General features: G+C 46.3%; 1 protein-coding gene across 5 annotated transcripts in view; it reads right to left on the bottom strand.

Moving 5' to 3' along the window:
* CREB5 (cAMP responsive element binding protein 5) overlaps positions 1-16,201 on the bottom strand; it is a 457,922-nt gene that overhangs the window by 355,426 nt on the left and 86,295 nt on the right. For all 5 annotated transcript variants that reach the window (XM_031940514.1, XM_031940517.1, XM_031940513.1 and 2 more), the window contains one exon: positions 6,841-6,962. In XM_031940514.1, coding sequence (XP_031796374.1) covers positions 6,841-6,962 — 122 coding nt within the window. The remainder of the gene's footprint in view (positions 1-6,840; positions 6,963-16,201) is intronic.

Below are 16,201 nucleotides of genomic sequence, written 5' to 3' on the forward strand. Positions count from 1 at the left end.
TTACCCATTTTCCAACTATTCGCTATTAACTGATAACACTCAATCAAATCATGACTGGTGATTGGCTTCACTGCTAAATTATTCAAATAGCAAATTATTTGATGTAGCCCCAAACGTGCCCAAAGTATGCATTGACTGACGATCCTGTGGTCCTATCCACATCCTCACAAGAGGAAACTGAGATAAGAAACCATTTTTTAAAGTCCTGTACATAACCTGCGCTATCTGACGCATTGCACAAGCAATATAAATTCTTAATAAGATAAATAAGACTGGGAATGCACATCAATCTCTTCTGGCCAGTTTTTAAAATCTTTTGTTAATTTCCTCATTCCATTAAATCAAATCAGTGACTGGTGATTTAGGGCCGCCATGGCACAGACAATCCAAATTCAGCCCAAGAAGCATTATTTCTGATGTAGCCCCAGAGACCTCGGTGCCCAAAGCTATGCACATGGAGCCATGAGGACCGATGTCCTGTGGCCGTCCCACACCTACAAAGGAGGGGAAACTGAGATAAGAAAACGTCATTTTCTTAAAGTCCTGCTGACACAACACTGCTGCCTATTGACGCCTTGGCACATAGCTAAGAACATCTAATAAGAAGAAAAGGAAGGGGAAAGAAACAAGCATTTATTAGAGGCCTACTGTATGCCAGGCAGACATCACATTTGTCTCCACAGCAGCCCTAGGAGTTAGATGCCGTTACTGTGCTTTTTTTAATCAATGGGGAGACTGAGGCAAGGTGAAACTGTATGTTTTGACTGCACAGCTAGCTAGTAAGTGTTTGGAAGCTGGATTTAAAACTTCCAGAGCTTTAGCCACTTAGTCAACAAGCCGGCTACCAGGAAAGAGAGAATCATTTTAGCTTGGGCTCTGACCTCTCAAAACCTATAGTTAATATTTAAGAGCATGTCTTCATTGGATCACAGGCATTGAGCCCGGAAAGATCTGAGGCCATTGAGTCCAATTCCCCCCATTTTACAGATGGGGAAGGAAAATTGCTGACCCAAGGCAAGATGGGTAACCAGAAGGATCTATGGCCCAAGCCACTGCCATTTGAGCAGCTCCATTTGTAAACTCAGAGAAACAGGTCTCGGGTCTGAGATTACATTAGAAGTTACAGAAGCAGAAATGGGATCCAGGGCCCCCGTCAATATTCTATTCACTCCAAACACTGTCCTCCTGCTTCCCGTTGCTCCCCTCTTTAATCCGGACCGCGGCTGTTTCCATGAGTGCTGTGCAACCAGAGCCCCATTCTCTTCAAGAGCCCCGCAAAGACATTGGGGGTTTGAAGGCAAAGAGTGGAAGCCACCCAGGGACTAGAGAGGTCTGCCCTCAGTGGCAGGAAAGGGCCAGGCTGTGGCTGAGAGAAGCAGCAACAGAGACCAGGGAGCCTAGAGATGAGTCAGCACCAGAAGCAAAGAGCCCGGGAGAGTGTCAGAGGCTGCAGAAAAACGGCCTGAGGCTCTGGAGGCCGAGCCAGAGCTCCTTGTTACCCTGAGTCTGACTGAGCCACCACTTGAGAGAGAGAAAGAGAAAGGGGGGAATGGGGGGAAACAGAGAGAGAGGGGGAGATGAAGAGACACAGTCATAGAGACAAAGACAAGGACTGAGGGAGATGGAGAAACACAGAGAGAGAGAGAGACAAAGGGAGATGGAGAGGCACAGACAGAGAGACACAGAGAGACAGAAAGACAACGGGAGATGCAGAAACAGAGACAAGACACAGACTTAGAGAACGAGAAATAAGAGATGGAGGGAGGGAGGAAGAGAGGGAAAGAAGAGACAGAGAGAGACAGAGAACAGAGATAGAGGAGAGGGAGAGAATGTATGTATGTGTATGTGTGTGATTGCGTGTATGTGCAGGGTATGAGTGTGTGCAAGGAGAGTGAATCCATATTCAGCTAGCCCATAACCCCATCTCCTGGGGCTCATTCCCAACTCACCGTGGCCTCCCCCCCAGGGAGCCGAGTTGTCCCCACAGGGTGACTGGAGCCCACATGAGGGAGCCCTGTGGAGTAACTCTGGGTTACTGGCCCACACACTCGCCAGGTGGGGGCTTAATGGGGCTGCACCCCCCCCCTTTCTGCCCGAGACTGACACACACACCCCCGGCGCCCCCGCTCTCTGATGGGCCCAGAGATCCTCCGATGGCAGCAAGGCCGCGTTGCCATAAATCAAGTCGCCGGGATCCCCGGGGAGAGACTGCACTTTTCATCATTTAGGCAGGAATTCAAGTGCATGGAAATGCCCTAATTTGCTGATGCTGTGTCAGCACAATGAGGCAAAGCCGGCCTGGGGGAGAGGACAGACACAGAGCACTTCGATGTTCTCGGGCTTTTCATCTTCAGAGCCTTAGGCCGTGTTCTGGTGGGATGTGATGTTTCACTCAGCAAGACAGAGGCCATCGTCTCCATCTCACACACACACTCACACTCACACACATGTCATACACTCACACACACTCACACAGACAGCCCACATGTACACATTCCAAGCAGCATCTCACTCTCTGACATCTGTTATCATCACAACTGTTGTTGCCAATAGTCACAATGACAGCGCACTTGTAGCTGCTTACATTTCGTACGCACAACAGGCCTGTGTGGAACATTATGACTATTTTGCAGATCAGGAATGTGAGACTGAGGTTAGATAAAAGATGCTGGAGCCCTCTATTAAAGGGAAGCAAATTCAGTAGGGAGAGGAGGGATGTCTAGGATATGGGAAAGACCAATGGTTCACCTGGTAAAAGACTTGGCTTAGTATCCACATTCTGGGTAACCGCATGATCTGCCTAGGCTCCATCCTTGGGTCTCATTTCCCTCCCCTGGAAAATGAGGGTATTGGATTGGGTGACCCCAAGACTGCCTCCAGCTCTGTACCGCGGGTCCTCTTTTTCTGTGCTTTCCCCCTTCTTTCTGAACATTTCTACCACAGAACGTATAAAGCAATAGTCTTTCTATAGCACTTTAAGGCTTACAAAGTACCTTATAATTTGAGACAGAGAGACAGAGACAGAGACAGAAAGAGAGAGAGGGAAACAGAGAGAGAGAAAGAAAGACAGAGAGAGAGAGAGAGAGAAAGAGAAAAAGAGAGAGACAGACAGAGACAGAGACATAAAAATAAAGAAAGAATGAGACAGAGAGACAGAGAAACATGGACAGAAACAGAGAGACACAGACAGAGAGAGAGAGAGCTGGAGAAAGGAAGGGAGGGAAAGAGACAGAGAGAGAGAGACAGAGGAGAGGGAGAGAGAATGTATGTACGTGTGTATGACAGTACCTTATACCATCCTCAGGACGATGGCGGGAGGAAGGTGCTAGATTATCTTCCCTTTATGGATGAGGCTGGCAGAGATCCAACAGTTTGCCCAGAGTCATGTAGGTAAGTATTCAAGACTGGATCCTGACCAAACTCTGAATCCCATAGGCCCGGAGCCTTGACTTTGATTCTGGACCCAATTCTGTGGCAGAAAGGCTCCCGCCCTTAGGCCAGCTGTCGCCCCTGGACACGAGCATCAGAGACCGCTCTCCAAGGCCAGTGGATGCGGAGTGGGGAGTGATCTGCGTTCTAGAGGGAACTTCTTGAGTGGGAGTCCCTCGGCCAGGGAAATCCCCAAGCCGGTCCCCTCCCCCATCAAATAAAATGACCAAAGGGATGCGTAATGAATAACTCAACAGAGAAGCCTAATCATGGCTTCATCAAGAGAAAAAACCCTACTGGGCTAACCACGTCCCTTTATCTGATGACTCACCAAGCTGGGGGACACACAAACATACAGATATTCACTTAAATAGGCAGGAACAAAAGATCAGGCAAATTTCCCCCCGTTTTCCCCTTAGGGACAAAAAGAACCATGCACTATATGCCGGGACACTCACTCAGAGAGCGATTAACTATATCAGAAGAGGGAGCCATCATTGACCACCCCAGAGGTGACCACTTGGTGGTGCAAGGTATCCCATGGGGCCCCGGGGCATCTAAGCATAGCCTTCTGCTGCTCTGTCAATGACACGGTTCCCAGGTCTGCAGAGGACGTCAAGCTAAGAATCATCATTTGAATAGAGCACCAGCCCTGATGTCAGGAGGACCCGAGTTCAAATTTGATCTCAGACACTTCCTGGCTGCAGGACCTTGGGCAAGTCATTTAACCCCAATTGCCTCAGCAAAAAAAAAAAAAAAAATAATAATAATAATTTGCATGATGGGTGAGAGTCTCCAAAAAGATCCCAATTGGTTGGGATTTTACAGATACAAAGGTAAAATCTGATATGAATTAAAACAATTTCACCAATATAAGCTGTTTAATGGCAAAAATTCATGAAAAAGATCAGGATTCTTTGTTGTTACTGCTGCTGTTTTTAGTTGTGGATCAAAAAGTCAATATGAAAGATCCTGAATGATGAAGTAGACTGAAAGCTGGATCCAGAGTCCAGGAGACCCGAGTTCAAATCCAGCCTCAGACACTTACATACAATAGCTGTGTCATCCTGAACAAGTCATTTAAACTTGTTTGCCTCAGTTTCCTGGAGAAAGAAAGAAATGGCAAACCTTTTCAAGAAAACCCCAAATAGGATCATGAAGAGTCAGACATGATGGAAATGAATAAACCACAATATTTAACATTTAAAAATTTTTTGAGTTCCAAATTCTTTCTCTCCTTCCTGCCTATCTCTCCTCTACCCAATGAAAATTGAAAAAAATATTTAACAAAATAAATAAAAATACGATTAAATGTGGGAATTATCGGCCCCCATTTCTACTTCAGTTCGACAGCGCAAGTTAAGAAAGCATGGAAGATCCAGGAGATTCTATGATTAGATTTTGAATTTAATAACAGGGTCCTTTTGTTTTCCCTTATTTGTGGCCTTCAAATTCAGGCCACAGAGTCATCTCTGAGGAAGTTGAGGGGCTTAATCCCCAGGGAGCTCATTGAAATTATAAACAAATTGTCCCCAACCACGGATGGCCATCCTGAAGATCCCTGCCAGTGGGTGACTCATGGATAGGTAGAATCAAGAGGAACCGAGAGATCGCTGCGTCCCAGTCTGACATGTAATGGAGTAGAAAACCTTGCTGTTGTTCAGTCTTCTAAAGACTGCCCCACTGAGGAACCACTTTCTGGACCCTCTGGGCAGATAAAGTTAAATCCCCCAGAACAGACGCTGGGTGAAAAATGTCTCTCCCACAAGCACCTGGGATTGGTGGGAGCCACTGGGACTTACAGCTTATTTTCTTAACAAAGAACTCACTGCAATTTAAACATTGGGATTTAGCAAGCTAGAGCAATGGAGACTAAAATGGAAAAAAGAGAGAGAGACAAAGAATGTTCATCTGTCATTAAGAGAACTGTGGATGCTGAGTCTAGGAACAGGGCTCATACTAAAGATACTAAACTTCTGTTTCCCCCTTGAAAAACAGAGGCAATTATACTCACAATTCAATTTAATTCTAGAATTCAATTCTGTTCAACACGTTTTACGTCTAAGAGAAAGAGGGTTCCATTAGAGAGCACAGGTTTTGTAGGCGAGGCTCACGGCCCCACTAGCAGCCCATGGGAGCCGAATTCATTATATTGCAAGGGGAGTGCGTGGTCTACATGTTTGCATTCTTTCATCCCGGGTGTGAGTGTGGATGGAGAAGCCAGCGGAAAGCTCATGGCCGCTTAGCAGCTTCTCCTTCCCTCCCCAAGTCAGAGCCCTCCCTATCGTCCATCCTCCAGGGAGCTTGGAGGGTCACAGGCCAAAAGAAACACTGGAGGTCATTCAAGCCAATTCTGTCACTGAATGGATGTGAGACTGAGATCCAGTAAGGGGCTTTAATCTACACAATAAATGGTCCATCAGGATTAGAACCCAGAACTTCTGACTCTAAGCCAGTGGCTGATTCTATTATATGAGGATTCACCTTGATAAGGAAATTTTGGCAGAATCGGACCTGGAAGAAGGAGTCACCCAAAATGTCCTGGAGCTCACAGACAAGATGCTCTGGAAACAGCTATGTCTACCTCCAAGCCAGAGAGACCGTTCTGGTCTTGAACAAAACAAAGATGGAGGCCGAAGGTGGACAATTACCCAAGGCTTGCACATGCTGTACAGTTGAGAAGGCTGCGGAGGGACGGCTAAGTCACCCAACCAGGTCTATCCACAGAGCCTGGGGACAATATGGGAAAAAGCCCTCCCTACCCCAACAAACTTTTCTTCTCATCAAACTCATCAGGATGTCTTCAAGCTTCCCAACCCTCCCCCATCCCCTTTCTCCGGCTTTCACAATCGCCCACCAACACATTTCTAGCCTGATGATGATCAATGGTCATCGCAAGGTAAAGCATGTCTGATATTGGGCACCCTGAAGGAAGCATGGAATTGTGGGATGGGTCCCAGAATCAGAATCAAAGAATTTCAGAACTGGAAGGGACCTTAATCAACCTTGTGTCCAAATCATGCTGGAGAAATGGTCCCCCCCTCCTTAGAGAAGCAAAGGATAACCTCCTTACACAATCATAAGAATATTCAGTATTCATAGTGAGACTCACCAATAACATAAAAATGCCAATACCACCAAAATTAATTTACAGATTTCATGCTACGTCCGTTAAGCTGCCAAGAGGCTATTTATAGATTTACACAAAATACTAAGAAAAATAAACGTTCCAGGATATCGAGGAAAATCACCGAAAAAATCAGGAAGGGAAATAACGCTTCCTAATTGCAAATGAGATTATAAAGTGATAATTGCCAAATGATTTAGGACTAATTTTGTAACGTTAGGTTGGATCCTTATGGACTAACTCAGAGCCTGGCAAGGGGGACGGAGCTTCTGGAAGTCACTTACCCTTTTAGTGGTCTCCTCCTCCTGGGCTTTCCGGAACTCGTGCTCCAGGGAGCAGTCGATGTCGTTGAAGAGGCCCACCTCGTCACAGTTCTTCAGGAATCTTGTGGGTGTCGGGGTCTGATCTGCGGAGAGAGAGCCACAGGATGGAGAACGAGGCGCTTCCCTCCCCCTCCAGATCCAAAGAAAACTGCCCTGCTCCATCACACGTCTTTGCTGACCCCGTGGAGGGGGAGGGGTCACAGGCTCAGAGACTTGGAGTGAGAGGGAGCCCTAGAGGTCAGCTGAGCCAGTCTTTGCATTGTACAGATGAGGAAACTGAGGCCCAGAGGGCGGGAAGCCAGGACCAACAAGGGTCGGAATCTGAACCTAAGCCCTTTGACTCCCAATCCAGTGGGATCCAAAACTATTCCATCATTTTCCTTTTGCCGGGAGGTGGGGGGAGAGGAGCTCTCACAAATAAGAATGATAGAAGGATCCCATTGCTTGCCATTTGGGGAAGGGGTAGAGTGAATGGGGGAGGGGAATTGGAGCACAGGGTTCTGCAAGGGTCAGCGTTGCAGAATTGTCTATGCGGGTGTTTTGAAGGTGGAAAGGTTTAATTTTAAAAAATGTGAAAATGACAAGGACAAAGGAGATGTCCAAAGTGCTGACAGAAAGCAGCCGCCCTTCCCCCCACGTGCCAGGCAAAAACAAAGGAGCCCTGCCCTCGAGGGCGTGGGACCGTGCACCACATGGACACATACGGAGAGACGTATCTGCACATACAGACATATGCAAGGCAGGTGACTTGGCCAAGGTCACTTGTTAAGGACCAGCCTAGGTGAAGGGGAAGGTCAATGCTCCGAGAGCCTCCACAGCTGAATCATAACATCTGAAGGAGCTACAACAGATGTTCCTTGTGGACTGGGAATGAAATAAATTAGAGGCGGAGGGAGGAGGAGAGAGGTCAGAGAACACAATGGCCTCCCAGTCCCCTTGTATCATCCTCATCCTCATCCTCATCCTCATCCTCATCCTCATCCTCATCCTCATCCTCATCCTCATCCTCATCCTCATCCTCATCCTCATCATCCATCAATCATCCTCCTCCTCCTCCCCCCACATGAAGAGATCCACTCTACAGGTCTGAGTTAGAGCTCCAGCAGCCACTGGCAGGGGGCTCCTGTATTGCAACAGTGACTCAGGTAGGAAGAATCAGAGTCAGGATTTGAACTCGGGTCCTGTAATTCCAACCCAGGGATCTTTTCCCTACACTACCCAGGTAATATGCCCTGCCAGCCATCAGAAAAGCAGAATGGAACTGGGGGAAAGCTCAGGATCACACACAGAGACTTGGACTCCCCCGGCAGAGAAGGGAAAGTGGAAGTGGATTAAATTGCCCAGGAAGAGAAAAGAGGAAAGGAGACATGATGAGAGGAGGCAGATGGGCGATTCACCTCAGGGGTTGGCTGCCCACCCTTAGGAGGCAGAGGGAGGAGAGCCAAAGCCACAGGGGAAAAGGCGGGCGAGAAGCCCGGATGCCAAGGCAAGACACAGGCTCAAACAGGACAGAAAGTAGGGCCAGGTTGGGAGCATCTCCTTTGGTGGCAATAGAGAAAGAGTTCATTAGAGATCAATAAAACGTTTGCCTTGAGACAGTTATGAAAGCCCAGTTGCCTTGAGATGGCATGAACTTATAATGTGTTCAATTTCACGATTTCGGCCAATAGAAGTCACTTGGTATTGGGGATCAATAAAACACTGACCTCAGGAAGACCTGCTACAAATCCTGCCTCATATGTCTACTAGCCACATGACTCGAAAGAAGTTTCTTTCTGTAATACTCATCTGTAAATTGGGGGATTAAATTCTATAACCCTTTCCCACTCCATTCCAGCTTTACTCTGTGATTCTGAGCCTCTGAGCTTGCCTAAGGAAATTGCCTTGGAAATTTGGGGAGCTTCTGGATATACTGAAGAAAGTTTGGGTTTCTAGTTCTTAGAGGTCGAATTTAAATTTATTTAATGTTTTAATTTGAATTTTAATTAAAACTCTAACTTTATTAAATTGAAATTTAATTTAATTCAATTCATCATAAAAAACACACAAAAACTGGACAGAAAGTGAGGGCCTGTCATGAATGACTGAATAAGGTGTGATATATAAATAGAATGGAATATTATTGTGCTATGAGAAATTATTATGATGAGGTAAACTCAAAGAAATGAGAAAATTTGGGGCAGCCAGATGGTACAATGGATAGAGCACCAGCCTTGAAGTCAGAAAGACCAGAGGTTCAAATCTGACCTCAGACACTTAACACTTCCTAGCTGTCGCTTAACCCAAACTGCCTCAGCAAAAAGAAGAAGAAGAAGAAATATGAAAAAAAAAATTGTATAAAAAGGAGAGAACAGTGGAACCAAAAGAACAATTTAAACAACTTCTCTAACAATCAGCTCATTGCAATGACCAATTTCCAAATAAGAAAACCATAGGAAATGGGAAAACAAGTGTTGAAATACACATCCCTCCTCTCTCAAGGAAAGGACTGGGGACTACAGATGTGGGTGTGCACAATCAGACACAGTCACAGAGATATTGGGTGCTTCAATGCTCTTCTTTAGTACAAGGAAGGGCTCAATGTGAGAGAGAGGAAAGACCATCAGGGGAAATGAGGGTACTTTGAAAAAGCAGCAATAACAGTTATGTGGAACTAGCTATAAACAGAGCAAGTATAAGTAGGAGCAAAAAGTCCTCACACCTTCCTCTCTAGGAGGTTTTAATCTAAGATTGGGAGTGAGATTTAACTAACCCTCCAAGTAAAAACATGAGAGGTCAAAGGAAGAGGCAGAAGTGATTGCTGTAGAGAAGGCTGGGACAGGGGAAGAAGTGATCAGGAAAGGTCTGGGGGCATTTACATTTGACCTTGACCAAAGAGAGGTCCCCCTTCCATTAGGCAGCAGCGGCAACTGCTCTCTGTTCTAGGCAGGGGACACAGAGTTAGCAAAGGCCCAGAGATGGGAGAGAACAGGTGAGACTAAGAAACAAGAAGTCCCTCCACTTAAGATCAGAGGGTTGCAGGGTAAGTAATTGAAACCAGACACCAATCTAGGCAAGAGGTGACCAGGCCCTGAACAGAAAGCTCTAAGCAGGAATGGTGCCCAGGGGATGGATGGGGAGAGACATGATGGAGGTAAAACTGACAGGGCCTGGCAGCTGAGTGAGAAGGGGAGGGGAGCCATCATCGGGCAGGACGAGTAGGGCTGACGAGGAGAAAGACCAGTCTTGTTTTTCAAAGTTAAGCAAACGGAGGCCTTCCTGTTAGATAACTTACTCTACAGGAGTGGGGAAGACCTAGAGACTGATGGTGATTTACTTGCTCCATCTTTTCCCTTAATTCTCCCCTCCATACCCCCCTGCAGGAAATGCCTTTGAACTTCCCCTACTTACATTTCCTATTCTCTGTGCTAGGAGCCATTTAATTTTTATCTGCCTATCCTTAGCAACTAGCACATAGTAGGTACAGAGTTTGTAAACAGTCCAAGTTTCTTTATCTTAATGAAGTCATTTGTTCTTGTCAAACAGCTCTTGATAAGAAGCCCTGTGGAAATAGGAGTGGGGGATATGGAATCAGGAAGAGTTTGGATCTTCCTTCAGATACTAAGTGTAATGGGCTGAGGTTTGAGCTGATGCACTGAGGTCCCAAGTACATGAGGCTAGATAGTAATTGGGCTATACGCTGTTAATATACATGATTGGATAAAGAATGGTCCCTGCCCACTCTCCGTGCAAGTCCTGATGTGTTGTATAGGAAATGACGATTTTGGTGGGTGGAGGCAGAGAGAGAGGGAAGAAGACAAGCTGGGAGAGATTGGGCTGGGTTCGAGACTCCAAGCTGCTGGTTGTGTGGCTGCTGGTCGAGCTAGCTTCTTGACTCAGCTGCACACATTGCTATCGCCGATTCTCTTCCACCTCCGATCCTTCTTCACTGAGAATAAAGACAGACGATTTTCCCCTAACCTGAATTCCTGACTCCTGTTGTTTTAAAAATACACGATCTTAACAACTAAGTGTCTGATACTGGGCAATTTAGTGAACCTCTGTGCCTCAGTTTTCCTCATCTGTAAAAATGACCCCAGAGTGAGATTAGATAAAAAGTGCTTTGTAAAATATATAAATGTTATCTAGTATAGTAGGATTGCACATGTAGTCGAAGCCAAAGCATTTCTCTTTGTTATGTTCCAGGAGCATCCTTCTACCTTCCTGGGAATCCCACTTGTTCTGGCCTCTGAACTGTTTACCTTTTGTTCTAATTAAATGAAAATCTTCTGGCCACAGGCTTCCTCGGTAGCACTGAACTCAAGCAATTCATAGTAGGACCGATTCCTCTCCCCAGCTCTGGGTTAACTGGAGCTTTGATCACTCAAGGCCATCGCCACTTCTACTCTGGCTAAACAGGGTCAGACTATCCAGGATTCAGTGGCGAAGATGTATGGGCTTTAGCACGACTGCCAGTGCCAGCCACCAGGGCAGCTCGGAGTCAGAAGGGCCGTGCTCCCAACAGGAAAACAGCCATGAGCAGATGAAATCTCCCCAGCGGTTGGGAAATCAGTGTTATCTGTTATATTGTTATAAGTGCAGTCTGGCGTTGATGTCTACTGATGGCGGCTTCCCTCAGGGGGCTCTGTGACACAGCATTTCAAAGGGGAGCCCAAAAAAGGGGACAAAGGAACTAAAAAAGAGGAAAGGGAATGAGCTCTCCATCTGGAAGCGGAGATTCCCAGGGATCCCCATCCCTGACATTTTACTGGCACAAGACATTTTTTAGCATCCCCTAGGGGGGTGGAATCACCCATGCTTAGGGATAACACATGCACAAAAAGGCAGCAACAAAAAAAGGAGGTGGGAGGGTCCAGGAGGGAGAAGGGAGGAGAGCTGATAACAGCTTGAACTTAAGTACCCCCAAAATGCTTAAAATCTAAGGGCAAGGCCAGCAGTGCAGGGAAGAGATTCTGAATGGAGGATCTGTGGGAGAACAAGAACCAGACAGAATGAAAGGCGTGGAGGAGTTAGAAACTGTTCTGGTGAAGAGAGTTCCCACCCTTAGAGAGCAGATGTCAAGTACTGAAAGATCCTGGTAGAGGGGCAGCTAGGTGGACAGAGAACCAGCCCTGAAGTTAGGAGGACCTAAGTTCAAATGTGACCTCAGACATTTAACACTTCCTAACTGTGTGATCCTGAACAAGTTGCTTTATACCAATTGCCTAAGAAGAAAAGAAAAGAAGAGAAAAGAGAGTAAAGAAAAGAGAGAAAAAAGAGAGAAAAGAAAAGGAGGAAAGAAGGCCAAGTCACCCCTCTCGAGGGGTCAGTTTCCTGATTCATCTGTAAAATGAGGGGGGTGGGGCGGGTTTGGACCCAATGGCCTCAAATTCTAAATTTGTCATTCCAAGTTTAGATCCAAACAAAGCTCTTGCATTTTCAACTAGACCAAGGGCTCCAAAGAGTTAACAAGGTGGGCAGGAGCCACCCTAAATGCCGTGTAGACGGGGTCTGATGGGGGGAGTGGAAGAACACGGGTGTTTGCTCTGGCCATTGATGGCACCAATGGTTTTAACCCAACAGACATAGGCTCTCTAGCATTGTGTGCCTTTGAGGGCAGGTGCTTTAGCATTTGTGAACCATGGAGCTCCTGAAGAAGGGGCTGCATCTGCCCAAGCTCATGTCCATAAAGTGTCTGAGCTGGGCCTTAAACTCAAGTCTTCCTAACTCCAGGCCAGTTAATGCTATTCACTGGATCTCTTAGCTCTCTATAGTTTACATAATACTTATATTTATAACTTATCATGCTTATAAATGTTATATATAATATGCATGGATGAATATATTTATTTATTTATATTGGCTTTTTTTTAGCCTGGACCTGTATTTTCAGCTTTAAGGGGGACTGCTACTGAGGAGATTCCCTCCCCCTCCACCAATGGACAGTTCCTTAATAACGTACAGCTGGGGGCACTGACCGGCCTCAGATCAGGCTCAGTCCATGTCAGAGAAAAGATGGGGTCTTAGGTTTCCTTCCTCCAGGCAAGGCTGGTTCTCAGTCCTCTCCGCCATGTTGCTTTTCCCATAGAATGCCATTTCAGAAATTCAAACCAGGCACCCATTTCCACATTTGGAAAAGATCAGTCTCACTGTGGCTGGTCCTCAAAAATCATTTGTTTAGCAAACGAGCGTTTAATGTCGGTTCCAACAGGAAGCAGGGTTAGGACGGGTGATGGTTGGTCCCCGTTCCCAATGCTGACACGATGGGGGTCTCCCGCAGGCCTCTCCTCGGGCACAGCCAGACCCCAAGAAGTGCCGGGAAGATTTTAAAGGCAGAGAGTTGTGGCAAACAAGGGAATCTCCCTCCAGTTGGGAGCCGGGCCTAAGGTCCAAGTCTGGCTGGATTAGAGCAGAAGATCGGAGGGTAAGGCTGGCTGTGACTGCCGGGTGCTGGAAGCCACACCTTCCTGAGCAAGGACGGAGCCCCGGCTACGGGAGTCTCGGCAGCTTTTGGGACACACGGTAATGATAGTCTAGGCCCAATGGGCTGTTAATAGCTGAGGTGCGGTCATTCGGTGGGGGATGTTCAAAGGACCGACAGGATTGGTCTGGACACGCAGCCTGGGCCACCACGAGTGTCTTAAAGGCGGCTGCTCCACTTTCCATCCTCCCCAGACATCTAACGTCGTAGGAGCGAACCTTTCAAGCTAGAGCAGCCCTCTGGGTAATCCTGGCCAACTGCTTCGTCTCACAGCGGGGAGGTGATGAGCCCATAGCCCCCAAATGGGAGAATCCGGATCGGAACCGGGCCTCTGACTCCAAATCAGACCGCAAGGCTGAGGGGGGGCAATGGGCATTTCCACTTCTCAGTCCTTGGCACTCGGTCAGTCCTCAACCTGGGAGCCAGGAAGAGCTGACCTGATGGTTGGACCTCACAGAGGGGACAGTAACCATCAACAGCCCTGGTCTGAGCCGGGATCTTCTTGTGGCCAAACACCCCCTTGGCCGAGGGTCTGGGCACATTCTGTCTCCTCCTGGTGATGAGGACTCATCTTTCAGGAAAAACCTTTATCTGGTGAAACTGAGCCCGAGGAGGCCAGAAAAACTCGGGGAAAAGGTCTAGAGAGGGAGTCCTCCACCCGCCCACAGAGCTGGCCAGGACCCTGCGCCTCATCAGGCGGCCGTGCTGAAAGTTAGCTTTGGAGCTGGGAGGGCTAGGGGGAAGCCCATCTCCAAGCCTGCTGGGAATTATCTCTGAGGATTAAGAACTAGTTCCTTCCATAAGCAGGAGGATTTCAGAGAGGCCTGGAGAGACTTATGGGAACTGATGCTGAGGGAAGTGAGCACAGCCAGGAGATGATTATACATGGCAGCAAGAAGGTTATACGAAGATCAGTTCTGATGGACGTGGCTCTTTTCAACAATGAAATGATTCAGACCAGTTCCAATGACCTTGTGATAGAGAGAGCCATCTGCACTCAGAGAGAGGACTGTGGGAACTGAGTGTGGACCACGACATAGCATTTTCACTTTTTGTTGTTGTTTTCTTGAATTTTATTTTCTTTTTTTTTCTATTTGATCTGATTTTTTTTAATGCAGCATGATAATTATATAAATATATGTACTATATATACAAATATATATGTGATTTAATTATTTTTTTCTTTTTTTATTTTAATAACTTTTTATTTACAAGTTATATGCATGGGTAATTTTACAGCGTTGACAATTGCCAAACCTTTTGTTCCAATTTTTTCCTCCTTCCCCCCACCCCTCCCCTAGATGGCAGGGTGTTAAATATATTAGAATATAAGATTTAAATATATTTTTAAATGATTAACATATATTGAGAAAGGGGTGGGGGAAAGAGAGGAAAAAATTTGGAACACAAAATTGATCAATATTGAAAAATTATCCATGCATATATTTTGAAAATAAAAAGGAAAAAAAAAAAAGAACTATTTTCTTGTAAAAGGAACCTTACAAATTTCTTCCAAGAGTTAGGTAGGGGTTTGACAAAGCTCAAAGGATGTGTGGTGTCAGCTTGCCTTACTCCCTAAGGTTCAATGGACGCACTGGCCAAAAAGTTAAGCCGAATACAATAATGTTGTGGTACAAGATGTCCTAAGGATGCAGTCAGAGGACCTGGAAGCAAATCGCGGCTTTGCCTCTGTATGACCTTTAGCAAATTATCTGGACCTTGGTTTTCTCATCTGTAAAATGAGGATATGGGGAGTCCCATCTCCATAGAGTTGCCTATTTGGTACTTTCCACTTCGAAATCTTTGAACCAATCTTTACCATGTTATGTATGTGACATACATACATATACATATGTGTATACAGAGGGACATAGAGACAGAGGCAGACACGGAGAGAAGGAGCAGTCCCCAGCTAGAACCAAGCCCCCCAAAACGCCCAGTCCCCCTGGAGTTTGACTCCTATCCTTTTCTTCGCTGTAGCTGACATGATTCCTCCCGAGTGAAGTTGTGGGACAGGCACAAATCTGAGGCCTGAAACCTGATGCCTTGAAAAAAAATTGTTTAGTCTGCTGTGCATTTAATAATAGGTGACTAGCTCGCTCAGCTGCAGAACAGCACTTCAGTTATGTATTTGCCCGGGTTTCATTTTTTCCTCCATCACCGTTGGAGGAAAGGTGACGGGCTCTGGGCAAAATAGACAGGACAAGGCGTCAAGAGAACTGGGGGGAACAGGGGACTTCCCGATTTCAACAGTGATCTCATTTCTACGGATCCGACACTTCTCCCAGGGTTCTTGAGTAAGAGAGCTGGGAAATGGGACTTTTAAAAAATCAGTAATAAATGCTATGAGGAGGTGAGTTCCTGTCTTCTCCAAGCAGCCTCCATTCATCCATTCTTTAATTCATGCTCTTTAACTCTGACCAAGAAGAAGTTAAGGCCAGTCTGAATTTGGGAAAAGTCTAAAATGAAGAATCATTTTAAGAAGGATAATATCACAATTTAGAACTGGACGGGGTCAGAGAGACCATTTAAATGAACCCCTAAATTTGACAAATAAAGCAATTGAGACTGAGGATACTACAGTGGCTCACTTGGAAGGGGTGTCAGAGGTCACCATGCCCCCAATCCTATCATTCTACAGATGTCTTCCTCTCTCAGGAAGACACTCATACACACACTCACATACACGCTCACACACACACACTTACACACACACATTCACACACACACACACACACACACACACACACGTTCACACTCCCCTACCAAACATCAGCAAGGTCTGAATTTGTCTGATTTCCCTGCTAGATTTAAGCTCCTTGAGGTCAGCGGCCATTCTGCTTTTGCCCCTGCAGTCCTAGC

The sequence above is a fragment of the Sarcophilus harrisii genome, chromosome 5 (assembly GCF_902635505.1).
Source record: "Sarcophilus harrisii chromosome 5, mSarHar1.11, whole genome shotgun sequence".
NCBI classification, from domain to species: Eukaryota; Metazoa; Chordata; class Mammalia; order Dasyuromorphia; family Dasyuridae; genus Sarcophilus; species Sarcophilus harrisii.